At 43.5% G+C, this 22,918-nt stretch overlaps 1 protein-coding gene across 13 annotated transcripts in view; it reads left to right on the plus strand.

Annotated features, from left to right (window-relative positions):
- CSMD1 (CUB and Sushi multiple domains 1) overlaps window positions 1–22,918 on the plus strand; it is a 1,616,238-nt gene that overhangs the window by 831,080 nt on the left and 762,240 nt on the right. For all 13 annotated transcript variants that reach the window (XR_005595828.1, XM_039529053.1, XM_039529047.1 and 10 more), the window contains one exon: window positions 1,441–1,553. Coding sequence is in view for 12 of the 13 variants with exons in the window: in XM_039529053.1 (XP_039384987.1) it covers window positions 1,441–1,553 (113 nt within the window). In the remaining variant the exon portion in view is untranslated. The remainder of the gene's footprint in view (window positions 1–1,440; window positions 1,554–22,918) is intronic.

Genomic DNA, 22,918 nt, shown 5'->3' on the forward strand with positions numbered 1-22,918 from the left:
ATTTCTTGTATGGTATCTTAGGTTACATGATCAATAAGCTAAAGGGATTTCAAACCCAATTGTAAATCAGAGCACCTGTTGCAACAAGCACTCCCTAATGGGTTATAATCTTCTTTCAATGGGTCATTATTTCATTTATCACAGAAAACATCTGCAACAACAAATACCTCTCATCAATCACAGAACATAACTGGATCATTAGCAACCCTCTTCAATTACCGAGTTTTGTTTATCGTAAGATACGTCTGTTAATATCTTCCATTAGTTTTAAGGGATCTTTTCCCCCAGATATCTAGACTTTCACAGACTTGGAGACACTGAGGATGATTAGGTATAGCCCAATACTTCATTATATACATTTTTGAATACTGGCCACCCTCCCGGTTCAGGTTAAGAACCAACACTCTGAGGCCTTAGAAGTCAGACATGCTTTTTGGTAACACTGTAAGGTTTCTGGGAGAACAGTTAGTAAGAAAAGAATTATGAAATTTTAACATACAAAAATCATAAAAGGTTAATATTTACTAACTCTGGCACTTGGAGTGCAGAAAGTGGGGGCTTGCAAGGATATTTACTAACAGATGACACAACTAACAAAAACTAATTTCCCTTTGCTAAATACTCACACCTTCTTGTCAACTGTTTGAAATGGGCCACCTTGTTTACATTAACCTCATTAGCACTACAAAAGTGATTTCCACTTCTTCTTGCCAACTGCTGAGAATAGCCCACTTCCAACTTAATTGAATTGGGTCATTAGCTGACCCTCCACTTGCTAAGGTAACTCCCATCTTTTCATATGCTATGTATTTATACCTGCCTACTGTATGTTCCACTCCATTAATCTGATGAAGTGGGTTTTAGCCCATGAAAGCTTATGCCCAAATACATTTGTTAGTCTCTAAGGTGCCACAAGGACTCCTCGTTGTTTTTGCTGATACAGACTAACACGGCTACCACTCGAAATCTATAATACAGAGAGTTTTTCTTGCTAGGTTGATGTCCTTGTAAATGAGATATATGAGATGTAACATTTATATTGTTCTTCTAAAATTAATAACATTTCATTTAAGGCAGTGCATCGACTTGCTACCGAATACCATTCTCTGCAACTGTTTACCAACATTTCTGATAAATATGACCTTATGCATTTTGATGTTTTGTCCTAAGATCACTTGCTAACTTTTCTGCAGAGAAGTTAGCAGCTGAAAAAAGAAACTTTAGAAATTTTCTCTCCCACTACATTTCCCATAATAATGAGAGAAGGAGAAACCAATTTGACTATCAAAGAACTATGTGGAAGGGAAAATACAGTAATAGATACTAGCGCATCACAACTATCAGATGCATGATGCACACTGTGATCAGTATATTTAATTTCACTTGGTCTGTTTCCTTTAAATCAATCTAAAATACACCTTAAATACATTTTTTTTCCAGGTTGACTGGCATGAACCTGCCTTCTCCTGTTATCAGCAGCAAAAACTGGTTACGACTCCATTTTACATCTGACAGTAACCACCGACGGAAAGGATTTAATGCCCAGTTCCAAGGTAGGAAATACAGAGTGTCACCAAAAATAATGTGAATTGAAGTGGTTGTGGTGTACATTTTTCTTTAGAAACCAAAGGTCTGTGTAGTAAAAAGCTAAAGTCTAGATTCTACTGCCCTTAAGCTGAGAAGTAGCTACCATTATATTATAAAATAAATACCTTTCAGAGATTCATTTATTATTGTTTACACATAAAGTAGCAACATTCCTTGTGAAATATACCTCTAGAGGTATGTTTATTTGGCTTTTTTACATTAGACAAATTGCATGTGTGATGTATTTTTCCATTAATTCAGATCTTTGCTTTAAATCATCAGTAGAATGCAAGTCACAGAAAATCTAGTCTATGCAAAGACAGGCCCTATCTCACTGATGTCTTCCTTCATTACTCATAATCAAGCTCTTGCCCTGAGGGTTACATTTATCACTTGGAGATTTAACCCCTCCCCAACTCAAGATAAAGCACATTTCAGACTGCTGAATAGATCTGCATATTCATCTTTATTAGAAAGCTAGAATATGCCAATGCTGCTGTCAGTTTTTGTCTATGTCCACCTGGATATTCATCAAAATGCAATTTTTCTGGAATGGAATCTTCATTGATTTTTGCAGTTGATAAATCATCACTCAGAATCAATTATTTTGTAATTAAATTAGAAAGAAACAGGAGAATATCCTATAAGTCACGAATACAGATGATGTAGAAGCTGAGTATACCTTCAACCCTGTACTTACACAAGCTATTTGTTACTATTTTTTCCCGGCATGCAAATAGACCTCTTCATAGCTTAAGTTATCAGTCCACAGTAGGATCTGTATTCCTCTGTTCATGTGTGCTGTTTACTGATGATTATATTTATATGAAATATGTAAAAATAAAACATATCAAACATATGTGATACAATATCTATCATCTTTGTACTCCTGTACTTTAAAAATCATTGTGAATAAAGGGTGGATTTTTTTCTTCTTCCCTCAGTTGAAAAATTTAAGTAATAATGCCTGACCACTTTATAGGACAGCATGTGTGATATGTCATTGCACTTAGAAATTGTTTATACAAAGCTTACTGAGGCTGAGAGCAGTGATACTTTTGGCACCTGGTAATTGAAGTGCACTACATTACATAAAATTTGATCCTGGATCCCATTCACCAATAGTTGTAAGGACACTATGGGTAATCCTGGCAACCCATCAGGAAGTTAAGGGTCTATCAAATAGTCATGATAAGTCTGGGGCAAAGTGATGAGACAACATTCTAAGATTTACAAAAATCTATTTTATGTATGAATGCATAAGATGGAATTGAATTTTAAAGGAAATACCTATTTAGACTATAAGCTCAAAATGGGTATTTGTTGCACTGTATAATATATCTGACATTTTTTCTCTTGGTGGCAATGTAAAACTTGGCTTTTAAAGAACAGTATTCAAGTGACAATTTGAGGTAAATTGCAAATTCTTACTGTTATATGAAATCTCCTTTTCTAATTTAACGCATCATTTTAACATGCAAGTTAATTCAATAGCATTTTATAAACTACCAACAAATTGCAATTCAGTGAATCTCAGCAACTCAGAGTGTATTAATATGAAAACAGCAAGTAAATTAAATAAGGAAGTAAGGAAAATTGTCTTTAAATACTAAAATATCGATTATGTTAAATCAGAATATTATTATTCAGTTCATCATACATAGCTGAATATAGTGCTATAGTCTTTCTATGTAGTAGTACACTATTTAACACTTTAAAGGTATTTAATGATAGGAAGAGCTGTCAGTGAGTCTAATAGATAAAGATGAAAACAGTTTCCATTATAAGATCCTTCTTTTTGGTTGCTTTTAACTGCCAAATTGCAGCAATTAAGGCTGAACTTTTCAATGCTGGGGGTCTGCTTCAGACTGAATTCTTTTGGAATATTTCAGCATTAACAGAGGCAAGGATCCTGTGGGAAAAATAGTATGTGATCATGTTACAGCCCCAGCAGAATCTTCCCTTCTAGTAGACACCAGACTGCTGTATTGTACCCAGCCTTTGAATTCTGCATGCTTCTAAGCTTACTGTATCTCAGTGGATGCAGATGCTGCCTCTAAATATGGTCTTTTAAACAGACTCTGTGTCTAGTATCCCTTTTTGGGATGTGGCCCTACGCCTCAAGACAAATGCTGATCCCCACCAAGTCTCTCCAGTTACTTAAGTACACCACCCAGAACTCCACCTTCATGGGTACCATTAGAATTCTCTGAGGATATTTACAAACATGTGGACAAGGGTGAATCACTGGATATAGTGTACTTGGACTTTCAGAAAGCCTTTGACAAGGTCCTTCACCAAAGGCTCTTAGTCAAAGTAAGCAGTTCATGGGGTAAGATGGATGGTCAGTACTGGTTAAAAGATAGGAACAAAAGAATAGGAATAAATGCTCAGATTTCACGATGGAGAGAGCTAAATAGAGGTATCCTCCAAAGATCTGAACTGGTACCTGTGCTGTTCAACATGTTCATAAATGATCTGGGAAAATCAGGTAAACAGTAAGATGGCAAAGTTTACAGAAGATACAAAATTAATCAAGATAGTTAAGTCCAAAGCAGCCTGCAAAGAGTTACAAAGGACTCTCAGAAAACTAGGTGACTGGGCAACAAAATGGCAGATGAAATTCAGTGTTGATAAATGCAAAGCAATGCACATGGAAAACATAATCCCCACTATACATACAAAATGATAGGATCTAAATTAGCTGTTATCACTCAAGAAAGAGATCCTGGAATCATTGTGTATAGTTCTCTGAAAACATCTGCTCAATGTGCAGTGGCAGTCAAATAAGCTAAACAGAATGTTAGGAACCATAAGGAAAGGTACACATAATATATCATAATGCCACCATATAAATACATGGTATACCCAACAAAAATGATTAGGGTTATGAACAGCTTCCATATGAGGAGTGTTTGAAAAGACTGGGACTTTTCAGCTTAAAAAAGAGATGACTAAGGGGTTATATGTTGGAGATCTATAAAATCATGAATGGTGTGGAGAAAGTGAATAAGGAAGAGTTATTTACCCCTTCACATAACACAAGAACCAGCGATCACCCAATGAAATTAATAGGAAGCTTGTTGAAAACTAACAAAAGGAAGTGTCCTTCACACAACACAAAATCAACCTCTGGAACTCATTGCCAGGGGATGTTGTGTAGGCCAAAGGTGTAACTGCGTTCAAAAAAGAATTAAATAGACATTAATGGACCTATCTTCCATGAATCTATTAGCCATGATGGCCAGGGATGCAGCCCCACACTCTGGGTGTCCCTAAACCTCTGAGTGCTAGAAGCGAGGACTGGACAATGGGATAGATCACTCAGTAGCTGGATCACTCTGAAGAATCTTGCACCAGCCTGTTTTGGAAGACAGGATACTGCGCTAAATGTACCATTTTTCTGACCTTATGGACATTCATGTTAACTCTGCTTTACAGTTTCTCTTCAGGGACTATGTGATAGTTAAAGCAAGTAACACACAGACTTTGTGAAGGAACATCTTAAATATTCATATTTTACTCATAGAAAAGCGCAAGAGCTACAGATCTAGGCAAAAATTACTGGCACATAATGTTGTCAAACGTCACCTGTGTGGTGCTCGGCTCTATTCAATGTTCATAACAGTTGGCTGTGTGTGTGTGTGTGTGTTCTCCCTGTGTGCTGTCTGTGCAGATAGCTGGCACAGCAGATCTCGATGACCACAGACTCTGATAAGGTACAAAGGCACCCAGCCAGGTTTATTGCCAAATGAAATACAGTCTCTAGCTCCCTGGATCAGATGTCTACAGTTCTGCTAGTACATATGTACTCCCTGACAATGTACCAGCTCAGTCAGTGGCGGGATTTACCACTGCCCCCTAGGCCAGACAAAGACATCCGCTCAGGAATGCATTCTTATACACAGTTACAAACAAGTTATACATCACTCCTGACGCATTGAGGTACAACCCATCTACGCGTTAGGGTGCTACCGCTCTCCTGGTACATGGTACATGATGGATTCGAACAAACAAGTCTATCCATCATGTTATCCTTTTGACCCTGTCTTTAGGATGGGTCAGCCTGTTCCTTATTATCTCTGTGGAATATGTTCGTACCAGAATGTTCAGGTGCCATCCTGGCACATATTCATCCTACTAGTACTTGATACCTTTTAACTATATGTATACGTGCAATTATCAGCCTTCTTGCCAGCTTCTGTGAGCAGGGCCTGCCTGTGGCTCACAGCTTAACTTTGCTTTATGTTAGCAAAGGCTTGACCATTACTTTAGCTCAGGCCTTAGGTCTCATACCGGACCTCTGATACAAGGGTTTGTTTCCGGGCCTCATCTTGCCACACATAAGACCCTCCTTCAGTTTCCTCCTCCATCCTGAATTTCGATCAGTGTGCTCCAGGAAGTCCAGCATCCTCCTGCATCCCACTCCTCCTGCTCAGTCTTCTCCTTTGGCGATGGTTTCTGCCTCATGCTTAGAAAGTGTGTCCCTTTTAAAGTCAATTCGTGACAACTTTTCTCTTGTCTTCTTACACTGGGATTTTCCATGATCCAGCCCTTGAGAGGAATTATGGCATTCAACTGTTTGTCACTTGATGGTACAGAGAGACATTAACAGTTAGTATCTCTGATTTCCTCAAAAGTCTTTTCAGGATAATGCTATTCAATGATTAGTGGCCATTGATGGGCCTGCTATATCACCCCAGACAACGTATTTGCTATGTGCCAGGATCCTACTAGCAAATGGATAGTCTAGTTCACAATGACTGTTAGGATCATAAGTGATACTCATAAAACAAATAAAAATTCTTAGGATGACAGATAAAATTGTATGAAGCAGTTTTGTAGCCATGCTGGTCCCAAGATATTAGAGAAAAAAAGGGTGGGTGACCAACTTCTGCAGGTGAGAGAGAAAAGTTTTCGAACTTACACAGAACTCTTCTTCAGATCTGGGAAATGTAGACTCATAGATTTTAAGGTCCGAAAGGACCATTATGATCTTCTAGTCTTACCTCCTGCACAACGCAGGCCACAGAATATCACCCACCCACTCCTGTAACAAACCTCTGCCCTATGTCTGAGCTATTGAAGTCCTCAACTTGTGGTTTAAAGACTTCAAGGTGCAGAGAATCCTGCAGCAAGTGACCCATACCCCACGCTGCAGAGGAAGGTGAAAAAGGCCCCGGACCTCTGCCAATCTTCCCTGGAGGAAAATTCCTTCCCAACCCCAAATATGGTGATCAGCTAAACCCTGAGCATGTGGGCAAGACTCACCAGCCAGATACCCAGGAAAGAATTCTCTGTAGTAACTCAGATCCCACCGTATCTAGTGTCCCATCACAGGCCACTGTGCATATTTACCGCTAATAGTCAAAGATCAATTAATTGCCAGAATTAGGCTATCCCATCATACCATCCCCTCCATAAATTTATCAAGTTTAGTCTTGAAGCCAGATATGTATTTTTTCTCCACTGCTCCCCTTGGAAGGCTATTCCAGAACTTCACTTCTCTAATGGTTAGAAACCTTCATCTAATTTCAAGTCTAAACTTCCTGATGGCCAGTTTATATCCATTTGTTCTTGTGTCTACATTGGTACTGAGCTTAAATAATTCCCTGGTATTTATCCCGCTGATATATTTATAGAGAGCAATCATATCTCCACTCAGCATTCTTTTGGTTAGGCTAACCTAGCCAACTTCTTTGAGTCTCCTTTCATAAGACAGGTTTTCCATTCCTCAGATCATCCTAGTAGCCCTTCTCTGTACTTGTTCCAGTTTGAATTCATCCTTCTTAAACATGGGAGACAAGAACTGCACACAGTATTCCAGATAAGGTCTCACCAGCACCTTGTGTAATGGTACTAACACCTCCTTATCTCTACTGGAAATACCTCGCTTGAGGTACTCAGAGTGTAACAGATAAATACAAGCTGGAACAGATTGTTTAGCATAAGTAGTTAATACGCATTTCAAGGGATGGTTCAAGGTGAAGTGACATGAGGATTGGGAGCTGTGGGTGACAGTCAGATATACAGCGATTGCTCTGAGAGAACTGTTCATGAAAAGATGACATAGTGTTTTTGTCTTTTATAATTTTTTGTGTGAGTTCATTCAAGAATGTGGTAATTGTCCCGCTTCACCCATATAGCTGTTATTGCGGCATTTAGTACTCTAGATGATGTACACCACATGTTGTGATAGGCGTGTGTAAGACCCATGAATCCTGAAAGGTGTGTTGTGGGGGTGTTGATCATTGTAGAATGGAGAGAGACGTCTACGGGTTTTGCATCTGTTGTTCTGACAGGGATTGGTGCCACTTTGTTGCTCTGTCCTAGTCTGTGAGGGAGCTTGCTTCTGATTATGAGATTAGAGGGGTTCGGTGGTTGTTTGAAGGCCACAAGAATGGGGGTGGGTCAGGAAAGATTTCTTTCAGCCTGTGGTCCCCATCAAGTATGCTACCCCCTTTGGGTTGTAGTGTGTGGGATATTAAGTGACAATTGGGAGTTGTACTGGGTCAAGGCCAGATGGCTACAGTAACGTAGTGAGGAACAGGTATGTTAGCCCCAGGCTAAACAAATCTCTGGTACCATGATAACCAAATTGCAGTTGCTCCAGGTTAATTAAGACACCTGGGGCCAATTAAGATCCTTCTAAAAGGCAGTGGAGATAGCTAGATTGATTGGGACACCTGAAGCCAATCAGGGGCTGGCTGGAACTAGTTAAAAGCCTCCCAGTTAGTCAGTGAGGCGCTGGTGTCAGGAGCTAAAGAAGGGAGTCATGCTGTTGGAGGAATGAAGCATTACTAATGCATATCAGGTGCAAGGAAGGAGGCCCTGAAGTAACGGTAAAGAAAATATTGAGTGGGGGCTGCTGTGGGGAAGTGGCCCAGGGAATTGTACATGTCCTATTTCCAAAAAGGCAGCTTCCATAGCTGCTAATTTTAGGGTCCCTGGCTGGATCCCGGAGTAGATGGCGGGCCCGGGCTTCCCCCTCCCCTCCCTGATTAATCACTGAGACTGGGAGACAACAGAGACTGTGCAAGGGAGGATAGCTTCTCCTCACCTCTGTTGTTGGCTTATGATGAAAATGGCTCAGTAAGCTGTGACCCTTGCCTGTAGAGAGAGAAGGGCTATGTGGAGGGTCACAGTGAGCTCTGAGGCTAGCAAAATCCGCCAGGAAACATAGGACCCACGGAGTCAAGGACAGAACTTTGTCACAGAGTGTATAGTGGAGGGGGGTTTATATCTGTTTTGAAGCAGGTTCAATATGTGAGTAAAGTGAGACAATCACTACGCTCTTGAATACACTCACACAAAAAATGATAAAAGACAAAAACACCATATAAGCTGTGGGTGAATACTTTTTGCAGATCGATCACTCTATATCTGACCTCTCAGTCCTCATCCTGATAGGAAACCTGCACAACACCTTCAAAAGAGTAATCTTGGATTTTAAATTCATAACTTTGTTAGATACTCTAAAACAGGGGTCTCAAACTCAAATGACCCCGAGGGCCGCATGAGGACTAGTGCATTGGCCCGAGGGCCGCATCACTGACACGCCCCCTTGCTGCCCCTGGCCCCACCCCCAATCCACCCCTTCCATGAGGCCCCGCCCCTGCCCTGTCTCTGTCTCAGGACTAGGGCAGAAGGGCAGGGGAAGGGCAGCCTGCCCTGGCCCTAGTGAAGGGGGGCTCTAGGACCCTGCGGCAGCAGGTGATGCCGGAAGCTGGCATAGCAGAGGAGTGGAGTCAGCGTGAGCTCCCGGGCAGGCTCCCGGGCGGTGAGGGGGCAGCAACTGGGGGCCAGGAGACACTGGGGAGGTGCGTGGGGTGGCAGGTGGGGCCCGGGGAGAGACCCGGCCCCAAACATTGGGGAGCAGCACGCGGGGAGCTTAGGCACAGAAAATAACTCGGGGAGGGGGACGGGGGTGAGGGGAGTTTGGCGGTGACAGGAAGTAACTGGGGGAGCTCCAGGGCCGCCCAGAGGATTCCGGGGCCCGGGGTTCGGCGGCGGGGCCCCTTCCATTCCGGGACCCGCTGCCAAAGTGCCCGAAGACCTGCGGCGGGGGTCCCGCCGCGGGTCTTTGGGGCACAGGCGGCGGGTCCCGAACGGAAGGGGCCTCGCTGCCAAGACCGGCTGCGCCGGCGGCGGCGGGTCCCTCTTTCCCACCCCGCCCCGGCGGGTCTCGCTTCCCTCGGCCCGGCCCCGGCGGGTCTCGCTCCCTTCCCCGGCCCGGCCCGGTCTCGCTTCCTTCCCCGGCCCCGGCCCTGGCGGGTCCCGCTTCCCTTCCCCCGGCCCGGCCGCGGCGGGTCTCGCTTCCTTCCCCGGCCCGCCCGGCCGGTCTCGCTTCCTTCCTCCCGGCCCCGGCCCCGCCCTGGCCCGGCGGGTCTCGCTTCCTTCCCCCGGCCCGCCCCGGCGGGTCCCGCTTCCTTCCCGGCCCGGCCCCGCCGGGTCCCGCTTCCTCCCCACCCCGGCCCGGCCCCAGCCCTGGCGGGTCCCGCTTCCCACCCAGGCCCCGGCCCGGCCCCGGCGGCTCCCGCTTTCCCCCCCCCTTACCCGAGCGTGTCTCCGGCGAGGCCTGAGCTTCGTCCCGCTCAGAGCCGCGTGGTGAGGGGGTGGGGCTGTGAGCTCCACGCCAAGCGCAGCGCTCAGCCCAGAGCTCCCAGCCCCGCCCCCTCCCCACGGGGCTCGGATCGGGGCGGGGATCAGGCGCTCGGATGGAGACTCGGCGCTCTATGCGCCGAGGCTCCAGGAGAGAGGCGGAGGCGGGAGCCTCCGCTTTTCTCTTGGGGGCCCCTGCGGAGCCCGGGGCCCGGGGCAAATTGCCCCCTTTGCCCCCCCCACTGGGCGGCCCTGGGGAGCTCCGCGGGCCACAGGGAAGAGCTCCGCATGTTTGAGACCCCTGCTCTAAAATCATGGACTGAATGGAGGCACTGAATGTATGGCTTATTACAACAATCTATATCCCACTATCACCACTCCCAGGCCAGCTGCCGTTCCCCATGACTGGAGAGGTGTTGATGGACCAGATCACCTTGAATGGTCCGCTGAACTATGTGGTTAGAACTTGTGCTAAACATCTGTTCTGCCTTGTATGTAGCTGTGGCACACTGAATACATTTCCCAGACCTGAAGAGGAGCTCTGTGCAAGCTTGAAAGGTTTTCTCTCTCAACAGAAGTTGGACCAATAAAAGATATTACTTCACCCACCTTGTCTCACAGATAAAATTGTTACATGGCATGTAATTAAATACCCTACCATAGTGCATACATACAAAGGGACCAAATTAAGGTTGCATGGGCAATCTAAAATTGGGCATGTCCTAAATTTTGAGAGCATAACTGAAATTGTACTGCTCTTGAACTTTTTTGTTATATAATATGTATATATTTTCCCCGATACATGCTCACATTTCATTTCTGTGTTTGTATAGACTCGCAAATGTATGTATAACCTATATTTAAATATTCCTCAAAACTGAACAATAATTAGCATGCAGTCTCTTTTTTGAAAAGTTAGTCCTTCTTTGAAGAATTTATTTGTAGAATTAAATATATTCACTTTTATGCGAGAACAGGCATATAATGAATTATAAATTAATGGACTTAAGCAAGCAATCTGATCAAAAATAGAGTTGTGCAGGCTTAATTCAGTTTCAGATGGTTGAAAGATTGATTGAAAGAGATTAAACTGCTATTGTTGCTGTGCTATTTTAGACTATCTTTACAAGTAAAAGATTTTATCTTGAGATTTTATCTTTTACTCAATAATGCTTCCAAAAAATAGCAATATACAAGCTAACTGAAAATGAAATGGTGCTATTGTTGCTTACTCTTTTGAGGCTCAAGTTCAAGCTCCAGTTTAAAATTGGTCACTCGAGAGCTACTATCCAGATAAAATGATCTCACTTATTTTGAGTTCATTACATTTTACACTAAGAAAATAAATCCCCTATACCATTTAATAACAGTACTATATATCCAAGCCCATTGTTATTTCATTGAGTTGATTGTCTAGATGTGAGACTGCTTAAATTGTTTCTTCACAGAAAATTGTCATGGGAAAGAAGAGGGAGGTGCAAGTGGTTAAGCAGCAACATAGGCTCTTCAAAATCAGGCCAGTATAGGAGGTTTCCCCACACAAAATGCAGAATACTGCAAGTTACTGTTGCTTTCAGCAGGAGCACCTGGCACTTCTATTTCGATCTCTTCAAATGTGTGGAGGGTGTATTTAATTTCGATTCACTGGAAGTTGCAAAAATTTGTTTTTAAAAAAATTGCTTGAGTCAAACCAAAATCAACTTTTTTTCAGAATTTTTTGTGAATCAAAAAATTCAGAATTTTTTTTTCAAATAAAACAAAATATTTTGTTCAACTAAAAACAAAATGTTTCAAGTCAGAATAAGCGTTTTATTTGATCCAAAACAATTAATTTTCTTTCTTTACTTTTTTTTTTTCCGTAATAAAAGCCAAGGAAATAAAGGGCTAGATTAATAAAAAATGGGGATGCCAGCATTATACCTTCTGGCAGCAGGGAGACTTAGGTTCGAATCTTGCTCTAGAACAGGAATCTGAACCCAGGTCACCCCCATCTCTGGTAAATGCCCTAATTACTGGGGTGAAGGGTATCTGAGGTGAGTTTTTCTCAGTCTCTCTTGTTGAAACTGTTTCACATTGTGCCAGATAAGGAGAATGAGAATGACTCTAGTTCAGATGCTCACCTGTAAGGGGGAACAGACAAGTTCCAGTCCCTCTACCAGTAAATATTTATTTACACAATGTGGAACAATTTCAACAGGACAGATTCCCACCCCAAAATACACCATAGCCTGGGGGTTAGAACACTTCTCTGGATTGTGGAAGGTCTAAGATCAAACCCCTGCTTTATGGGGATGTGCATTCTGGAGCAGGGATTTGAACCAAGGTCTCCCTCTTCCCTGGCAAGTACTTTAACTGCTGATCTAAAGGGTACAAGGGCACTAATATCACCTCATCCAGTTTTGTGAATGGTGCCTAAATCCCCATCTGAATCTCACTTGAAAAACTGAAATATTTCATTGTGATAATGTTGGACTGATTTCAACATTTCTGTGGTGTTTTTTTTCTATTTTTCTTGCCTCTTTGGGGCACTTGCAGGAAATTCTTTGCCCAGTCCCCACCTTCGGTAGTCAGGCTGGTTGCTGTCAGATATGCAGAGTGTGAGAACAGGAGAGGGGCACAAGGGAGGATTCTTTGTTTTAGGATTGTACCCTAAAGCTACTTCTCTGACCCACACCCTCCCTGGGAAAGGACAGTAGATTCACTCAATTTCCCTCCTTCTGCTATCAATGTCCCACTCATGCTGACAGGCAAGAGCTCCTTTGGAGCAGAGCTCTAAATTTCGTAAGGAGTGTACACCCACTGTGCAGCTCCTACTCCCTAGAAGCCTGTCCTCTTTCCTACCTTGTACAGTAGAACCACACCAACACTGCCATGGTTCCAGGATCAGGATTTTGCTTCTGGGTGTGTTAACTAATTATGTCTCTTAGTGAAGCTTGTGTGTGTGTGTGTGTAGCCACACACAACCTCAGAGACAAACTGGAACCAACATTATTTTACTGTAACATATGATAGTAAAAATTTTTTAGTGTTCTTTCTCTCTTTGAATGGTTTATACTAGGCAAGTAAATTCTTTCCAGGAGCATTGTCATTCAGGCAATTGAGATTATTATGGATCACAGAGTGACAATATATTTGATAATGATTCAGAATTGTTTAGTGTATTATTAAAAATTAGGAGACTTTGGATTCTTATTTTCATTTTAAAAGCAAAACATAAGTCAGTGCTGATTTTTCTATAAATAAAGAATCGTTAGTAAATCTCTTTAATTTTACTTATTTTATTCAAAATTATTTATCTTGAATTCTCTCAAAGAAAGTTTTCAAAACCAAGCCTAAAGAGTTCTAACAATTAGTGTATTCTACTGTCTATCACATAAAGTTGAACCCTGCAGAGGAGTGTTTGAATTAAATGTGATGTATTGTGGTCAGTTAGGAGAGAGGGGTTTGGAAAGATATTAAGGTATTAAATGTTTTGATCATTATGCACCAGAAGTTATCTGTGTGTTCTGTTTGACTACCTTGAATAATTCAGGATTTAACAAATAGAAGTCAAACAGTGAAAATAATAGAGGCTGTAGAAATAAATCTGCATTAATGGAAAACTGTGTGTGAAATAATATAAAATAAATTGCAAGGTAAAATACATTTCTCTGATTTTCTTTTAAATTCACCGAAACAGCAGATGAGAATTACATACCATATCTCTCTAAAATATATAAGTGAGGTAATATATTTTATTGGACCAACTTCTGTTGGTGAAAGAGACAAGCTTTTGAACCACACAGAACACTTTGTCAGGTCCAATAAAAGAGTTTGTCTCTCTAATATCCTGGAACCAATATGGCTAGAACTACACTGCATGTATATTTTTACACACACTGCTAGAAACCTTAAAAATTATGTTTGCAGGTAAGTTACAATGTCAAAGTATTTGCAATATTAACAGTGAGGTACTGTTAATTAGGAAAAACATAACTTTTCGGTGATTGCTGCCTTATGTATCAGGGTAACTTAGAAAACAGAATTAATAAAAGTGGTTCACGTATTCAGAGATTAATTCACGTATTAATGCCAGAAGGGGCTATTAGATCATCTACTCTAGAATCCTGTATATTACCAGGCATTACATTTCACCCAGTTACCCCTGCATTAAGTCCAATAATATGTGCCTCATTAAAGCATATGTTCCAGAAAGGCATCCAGTCTACATATGAAGATACCAAGAGATGGCAAATCCATCACTTTCCTTGATAGTTTGTACCAATGGTTACAAATTTGAGACTTATTCCTAATTGTAATTTGTCTGGCTTCATCTTCCAACCATTGGTTTTTGTTATGCCTTTCTCTGTACATTAAATTATCCTTTAGTACATTCTCCCCGTGAAGGTACTTATACACTGTAATCAAATCACCTCTCAATCTTCTTTTTGATAAGCTAGATACATTGTGCTGTTTAATTCTCTGACTGTAAGGCATTTTATCCAGTCCTGATATAATTTTATGGCTCTTTTCTGAAACTTTTTAGTTTTTCAACCTGCTTTTTTAAATTTGAAGAACGTAACTGGACAATTCTAATATTGGTCTTACCAGTGCCATATGCAGAGGTAGAATCACTTCCCTGTTCCTACACATCTTTTTATACATCCAAGGATCATATTAACCCTTTTTGCCACAGCATCACACTGGGAGCTTATGTTGAGTTGCTTGTCCACTATGACTCCAAGATTCTTTTCAGAGTCACTGCTTTCCAGGAGAAACTGCCCCACTCTTTAGGTATGACCAGCATTCCTTGGTCCTAGATGTACAATATTGCATTTGGCTGCATTAAAATTTATTTTACAGTCATGCAGATGATGAATATTATTATTTATTTGTATTGCCATAGCACGTAGGAGCCCTAACAAGGTTTGTGCTAAGCACTATACAAACACAGAATAAATATGTGGCCATGCATCAGAGAGTTTATGTGGCAGGGTGAAGGCTCACTGGCACGGCGCCTCCTGGGAATTAGCACTTCCAGCCCAGAGCACCCGCTGCAGGCCGGTGTCTCGCCTGCTGCCAGCACCCGTGTCCCTCCTGGACCCTGGTGCCCTTTACATCAGGGTTCTGTCCCCTCCAGCAACCCACAATCTGGGTCTCCCCACCCAGGGGAAGCCCCATCCCTCTACCCCCACCTTGCCTCAGTGGCTACTGCCAGTCACCATCTAGCCCTCACTCACTGGGGCAGACTGCAGTCTGTAATGACCACTCATCACTGGCAAGGGGTTAGAACCAGCTGCCTCTGCCTATTCCCAGGCTGGACTTCTGTAGCCCCAGTACCTTCATAAGCCTTCAACAAGGCCTGCAGACTGGGGTTTTACCAGGCTGGAGCTCCCCAGCTCCCTTTGGCCTTCCCAACACTGCTCCACCTCAGGTACCTTGCTCCCAGGCAGCTAGCCCTTCCCACTCCAGGGCTAGAGTGAGACTCCTACGGCCTCTGACCTCCAGCCCTCTTAAAGGGGCCAGCTGTGGCCTGATTGGAGCATGGCTTCAGCTGTGGCTGCTTCCCCCAATCAGCCTAGGTTTTCTCCGCCACAGCCCTCTCCAGGGCTGCTATTAACCCCTTCAGGGCCGGAGCGGGGTGACCACCCTGCTACAGCTTACCATATAAGTATCAGACAAGAGACAGATAGATATAGACAGACAAGGAGTACAAGTGAACAATGAGACAATCTTTTTTAGCATGATACAGTGGCCTCTTCAAGCCAGTAACCTACCTGTTATGAAGGTAATATAGACATTACAGCAAAGCAGAGTTTTGAAGAGGGATTTGGAGAAGGATAGTGAGGTGGCTTTGCAAGTGTTTACAGGGAACATTTCCCAAGTATATGGGGAAGCATGGGAGAAAGTATGAAGATTTTTTTTTTTGAAAATTTAAAAAGTGAGAAGTGGCAACGGGCATCAGGTGTGCATTGAAAACTCAGTGAATTAGAGATGATAGCCAGAGTGGGCGTTGACTGTGAAGGGCTTTGAAACGGAACAAAAACAGCTTATGTTTGGTGTGATAGAGAAAGGGAAACCAGTGGAGGGATTCAAAGTGAGAGGTTACTTTGTCAAAATGATGGGCTAGGAAAATGATGTTTGCAGTGGTATTCTGAATGGATACGAGCAGGGCAAAGTTGCATTTGTCAAAGCCTGAGAGAAGGGTGATACAGTAATGGAGACATGAGATGATGAAAACCTGGATGAGAGCTTTAGATGTGTGGATGGATAACAAAGGCCATATCTTAGAGATGTTTTGCAGAAAGAATCTTCAAGATATCCTGTAATCGTGTGTGACCGGGGCTCGACCCTCTCCGAGGGGCGGAAGGGAGCCACACCGACTCACTACACACCGTCTGGTCCGGGCAGGTCCCCGGTGGTCCTGGGGCGACAAACACAAAATCCCAAGACGCGGGCCCTCGGGTTCGGGGCTGTGCAACAATACAGAGTTAAAGGGAAACCGGGCGGGTCAGTCCAAAAAGGTCCATCTCCCCCAGTATCTGACGACCGTGGCGTGCCAATGCCAGGTGCCCCTGGAGTGAACCTAACAGGGCAAATGATCTCTCTCTCTCTCCTGCCATCCATCTCCATCCCAACAGACAGAGGGAGGCTAGGGACACCTCTTACCCCCTGGCTAGCCAGCATTCATGGACACTTAGCCCCAATGAATTTATCCTTCCCTTTAAACATTTGTTATAGCCTTCCTTCACAACCTCCTCAGGTAAGGTTCACAAGTTGACTGTGCGCCTGCGTGAAGAAGAACTTCCTTTATTTGTTTTAAACCTGCTGCCTATTAATTTCATTTGGTGACCCTAGTTCTTGTATTATGTGAATAAGTAAATAACTTTTCCTTATCCACTTTCTCAACATCGGCTCAGGCCCTCTGCTTCAGGGCTGAGCAAGAATACGGAGTCAAAGGGCTCAGACCCTTTTGGCTCAGGGCTGAGCAAAGCACCAAGTTCAGGGAGCTCAGGCCCTCTGGTTCAGGGCTGAGCCACAGTACAGTCTAAAGGGGCCCAGCCCTAGGTTCGGGCGGGGCACCAAACGCAGAGGCACAAGGCTCAGACCTTTTTGGCTCAGGGCTGAGCAATCAGTTCAGTACATATGCCCGGCTCCTACGCCTGAGCGTTGGGTGAGGGGAAGTCTGCCACCGGCGAGTGGGTGGCAGGGGGGGACACAGGCCCACCCACTCCACTGTGTCCCAACCCGGGGCCCTAGCAGCGGCTATCGCCGCTGACCGGTTAGTGGGGATCCTGACCGAAACACACTGACATAGGTTTGGTTATGTCTGCAGCCTGACTGGGGTCGGCTGCCCCCGGGCTACTTCCAGTCTCCCCCTCAGGGCTTACCTGCTCCGTGGCATCGGCCCCTGGCCAGTCCACCAAAATGGGCTCCTCGCGGCCAGGGCTGGGAGGCAGGTCCGGCAGTTCCTCAGGGAAGTCCGGCCAGGTGTACTCTGGCGGCTCCTCTGGGTAGCAGCAGGGACGGGGAGGCTCCAGCGGCTCCTCCGGGTAGAAGGCATGGGGAAGCTCCGGGGGCTCCCCCGGGTAGTGGGCGCGGGGAAGCTCTGGGGGCTCCTCCAGGTAACGGGCACGGGGAAGCTCCGGCCAGTCTGGGCAGCTGCCCTGGGTCCTGGAGGTTTCCCAGTCTTGAGCTCCCTGCGTCACGTCTGCTCCCTGCGACGGCTGGCCCCCGACTGAGCTCTGATGGCCAGCTTTTATCCTTCTGGGTCGCTGCCTGACCCTTGGAGGGGCGGGCTCAACGCTCCTTGGCCCCGCCCCCTCAGGCTTCTGGCTAGGTGCTCCCTCCACTGGGCAGGAGGGGAGCCACACCGACTCACTACATATCCAAATAGATATATAGGTATATAGACAACCTGTATGTGAGGACCAAAAGAGAAGTCAGTGTCGAAGGTGAAACCCAGGTTGTGAGCCTGGGTGACAGAGACAACGGTGGTGTTGTCCACAGTGATTGAAAAAGCAAGTAGCAGAGAGGGCTTCGGGAGGGAAGACATTAGGAGCTCTGTTTTTGCCATGTTTAGCTTGAGCTGATGGCTAGACATCCATGATGAGATGTCACAGAAACACGCTGAGATTTTAGTTTGGGCAGAAGGAGACAGGTCTGGAGCAGAAGTAGATTTGTGTGTATAGAAGTAGATTTATGAATCATTAGCATAGATATGGTAGTTTAATTTGTGTTTGCAGGTGAGAGTATTCAGAGATAAAGTGTAGAGAGAGTATAGAAGGATAGGAGGACTAAGGGTTCCCCCACAGAGAAGGGAACCACCATACAGAGAAGAGGCCTATGAAGAATTCCACATATCTAGAAGTTTCCAATTGATACCAGGTCCTCAATATGGAAACTCTGGAAGATATCTCTCCAGACCCGGCTGGTCCAAGGGAATGGAGAGATGCATGGGAGTTGTGGATGGCAGCTCGACACAACCAGTAAGTAAATCAAGCTTGCCCACAAAGAGTTCTCCAGCTATCCAAGGAAGACAGGCAATCTTTATAGGGGAACCAATACTCAGAAGAACTGAAAGAACATTTTGTGACGGATAAGCAATCAACAGGACAGTGTATTGTTTTCCCAGAGCCAAAACATGAGACATCACTGTAAGAATGGATAGACTTCTGAAGTGGATGGGCAAGGATCCATTAGTGTTGATTCATATAGGCACTAAAGATACTGCATCGCGGGATATCTCACACATAACTTCAGGGAACTCAGAAGTGTGCTGAAGCTATCTTCCCTGAGATCCTTCCTATCTCACAAGTGGAGGAAGGCAGAAGATTCTGAAAGTGAACTAGGGTGACCAGGTGGGATGAAGAAAATATCGGGACACATGGGGGGGGGGCGGGGAGGGGAGTCCCGCCGGCAGAGAAAAAAAACAAACAAACCAGGAGTGGGGACAGGCTGGATACAGTAGTCAGGAGGAGGCTGAACAAATAATAAAAGGGGAGAGTAGAAAGAGGGTAGATATGAGCATTCAGTACAGAACCAAGATATTGAGAATAAATTAACCAAGGAGCCATAGGACATGAAGAGAAGAAATGCTTTACTTGCCTATACACCAATGCCAGGACTCCCAGATCCTGACTCTGGCTCTGATCTTTGTCTCTGATGCCTGGTGGGGTAGTAGTTGGAGAGGCAAGTGAGATCAACATTGGGCTTTTTAAGATGAGAGAGACTATAGCATGCTTATATTGCACAGGGAAAGAGCCAAAGAAGAGTAAGAGGTTAAAGAAAAGAGTAAGGGAGGGGCTGAGAGTGGACAGAAGGATGGGATGGGGGTTACTGAGTCAAGTTGAGGGCTTAGAAGAGGAGAGCTGATGAGAAACTTCTGTGTTTAGAGTTGTCTGTGTTATACCCTGCCCATCAAACAGTTTCTTGCCAGTAACACCTTCAGTGTGCTTAACCCCCAAGGTACACACTTTTCCACAAGGACAGGCCTTGCAGTGGCATGCAAAGGCAGTGCCCCAGACTGAGTCTTCAAGCTCCAGAATGTCCCATTTCTCACTGTGGCTCTAAACTGAGAGTCTAGCTGAGGTCAGCAGCAAAGAATCCTGTGGCACCTTATAGACTAACAGACGTTTTGCAGCATGAGCTTTCGTGGGTGAATGCTTGCATCCAAAGAAGTAGGTATTCACCCACGAAAGCTCATGCTGCAAAACGTCTGTTAGTCTATAAGGTGCCACAGGATTCTTTGCTGCTTTTACAGAACCAGACTAACACGGCTACCCCTCTGATAGCTGAGGTCAGACTCCTGAGAGAGGCTTTACTTTTACAGGGAGCAATGCAAACAACAGAGTATTTACAGTGAGGCAGGGCAGCCTTTTCAGAACTTAGTAGTTTATTAGTCACCTGGAATAGAGCATGGGAAAGTCCTTAGGATAGCATGATAAAACTCAGCTCAAGTCAGAGTTCATGTTGGTAGAAGTAATGGCCCCAAGATGCCATGCTCTTCTCAAAACTTCATTGGCTCCTTCTGTCTCACTGCTGTCTGCTGTTTTTAAGCACCTGAATCCCCTTAAATATGTGAAAGCAGCAAAGAGTCCTGTGGCACCTTATAGACTAACAGACGTATTGGAGCATGAGCTTTTGTGGGTGAATACCCACTTTGTCGGATGCATCCAACGAAGTTGGTATTCACCCATGAAAGCTCAGGCTCCAATACGTCTGTTAGTCTATAAGGTGCCACAGGACTCTTTGCTGCTTTTACAGATCCAGACTAACACGGCTACCCCTCTGATATTTAAATATGTGGCTATAGGTCCGCAGTTGTTTGCAACAACTTCAAATTTAGAATTGTCTGCAAACTTTAATTAATGTCTTCAGGTGCTCTTCCACTCTAACTTACAAAGTAATTAAATAAAAAAAATAGAATTCAAACTAATTTCTATAGCAACCTCCCCCCTAACTTAACACATCACTATCTATTATTACCCTTTATTATGATTCTTTAGTCAGTTTTTGATCCCAATGACAGGGTTCATATTAATAATAAAAGAAAAAAATAAGAATATAATTCAGAGCACTTATCTAAGACAGTTTGAATTAATCTTTCAATTAAGTTTTCATAAAACAGTATATCAAGTGCTTTACTCAATGCAGACATACTCTTCATCTACTAATTTTTCACATTTATCTTCTAAGAGTTATCATTTAGTAGCCAACACTGATAATTACGTGATAGAACCTTAGATATTAGAGACTGAAAAAGATTTATTAGCTCACTTTGTCTATCTCCCTGCCATTTTAAGATAATACAGTATATTACACCTGAATCCATTATCCTTCAGGTGTTTACAGAATTTTTTCCCTCCGAATATTTTGTAGCATTGGAATTACTAGTGATTAAAACTAGATTTTCTAGATGGTAAATAGCAGCTTTGCCTTTTTTTCTTGTTTTACATATTAGTCTTACATTCCCACCCCCCAGTTCTTTGGTACCATCCTGGTTCTCAGCATCTTTTCAAAAATAATTATTAGCACTTAGTAAATTTGTTAGTAAGGCATTTTAGATGGTAGGGTGCCCATCATAAGGACTCAAATAATTAATTATATTTGGTCCTGCCACAGTGCAGGGGGCAGGACTTGATGATTTCTTGAGATACCCTCTACCCCTACATTTCCATGATTATCCAGGTTCTTGCCTGTATCCATATCTGAATTACCATGGCTTTTATTACTTGCAGACCCATACACATCCATTGCTTCTTATTCCCTCTCCTTCTTTCCGCTTTTCTTTCTTGTGAAGCCTTTCACGCTGAAAGTCACTTCCCCAATATGACACTGTAACGGCAGGTTTCCCAAACCCTAATGTTTATTAACTGAACACTAAGCCTCCCATCCAAAAAAAATCTGTAAAAATAGGAGTTTGCGCTGACTTCAGTAAGACATGATGGCTGAGTGTTTAAGGCACTTGACTACAATTCCAGAAGCAGGTTTGCATCTCACTTGGTCTCATGCTGAATGGCTGCCTCTTGTTCATCTAGCTGTAAAATGGGTACCTGATCCATTGGGCTAGGGAAGCCAAAGGCGTTCAGATGGGATGCTAGCCACATTGTTCCTTTGTGTACTCTTGGCTACAGAATCTGACATGCCTTAAGCTGCATCAGCCTGATGAGTCATCTGTGGCTTGGGGCAGATTTTGACGGACTTCAGTGGAAACTATTTAGTGCTCAGCACAATTACAAAATCAGAATCCTTATTTAGGTGCTTATATATATTTATTTAATCATTGTTGGGAAACTTTGGTCTAGATTTGCCCCATTTTTCATTTTCTGCTGCACTGCCAAAAAGAAAATTTTAATTTAAAAAAAATGGTGGCAATTTAGTCACAGTTGGATATGATTTTATTTCTCTGCCATCCAAATGCAATAAAACTTTCCATGGTACACTTTTGAATTTCACTGAGAATTTAGTTGGGTTTTGTCACATGGTGTTTCTTCTGATTCCCTTATTAGCTGAATCTACCTTGTGTTTGAAAGGGGGTAGCAGAACCCATTTGGAGTATTTTTTTTCTGTGGACAAGTGTACTGTTTCTGGGCCAGATTTTTTTAAAGTTTCTGTTGCTGTTCCATTATTTTAAGATTCTAATCAAAGTGTCTTAGCATATTTATGGCAGCCAGCACTCCCTTTGTTATTTGCCCTGTTGATCTCCTCAGTAATACACTCTGGAAGCTGTTGCTTTTTTCCCCAATATTTGATTTTTTAAATATCTCTTATTCATTAGTAGTACTTTATAGTGTTTTGTGAGAAACTTGAGAAATTGTGTTATCTTTTGTTCTATAATGGCATCAGAGAGATTTCTCTCAACATGCAGCGTCAGAAGCAGAAGTGGCCTTACAGTTACACACACACACAAAAAAAAGACATTCCTCCAAAAGAGCTAAAATTGTCATAAACACAGGGGCCAGGCAACCCCATGTGGCACAGCATAGCATCCTTCCAGCCAAGAAAGAGCTCAACCCTCAAAGAGTTGCAGCACAAAAATCTAGGTCTAATTTCTCAAACTTTATTGTGAGGACCAGCAAGGCACTTGGCAGACAACTAGGCTGAGTGCAGGGTGCGGGGAGGTTGTTTTAAATCTGGAGAGGAGGATTCTGCCAAAGTGTCAGTTAATCTCTAATGATCGTAGAGGAACACGCTACCGTGGGGCCCATGATTGATGGCAATGAGGAGGAGGTGCAGAGGGATACTGATA

This window comes from Mauremys reevesii, linkage group 3 (genome assembly GCF_016161935.1).
Source record: "Mauremys reevesii isolate NIE-2019 linkage group 3, ASM1616193v1, whole genome shotgun sequence".
In the NCBI taxonomy this organism is placed as follows: domain Eukaryota; kingdom Metazoa; phylum Chordata; order Testudines; family Geoemydidae; genus Mauremys; species Mauremys reevesii.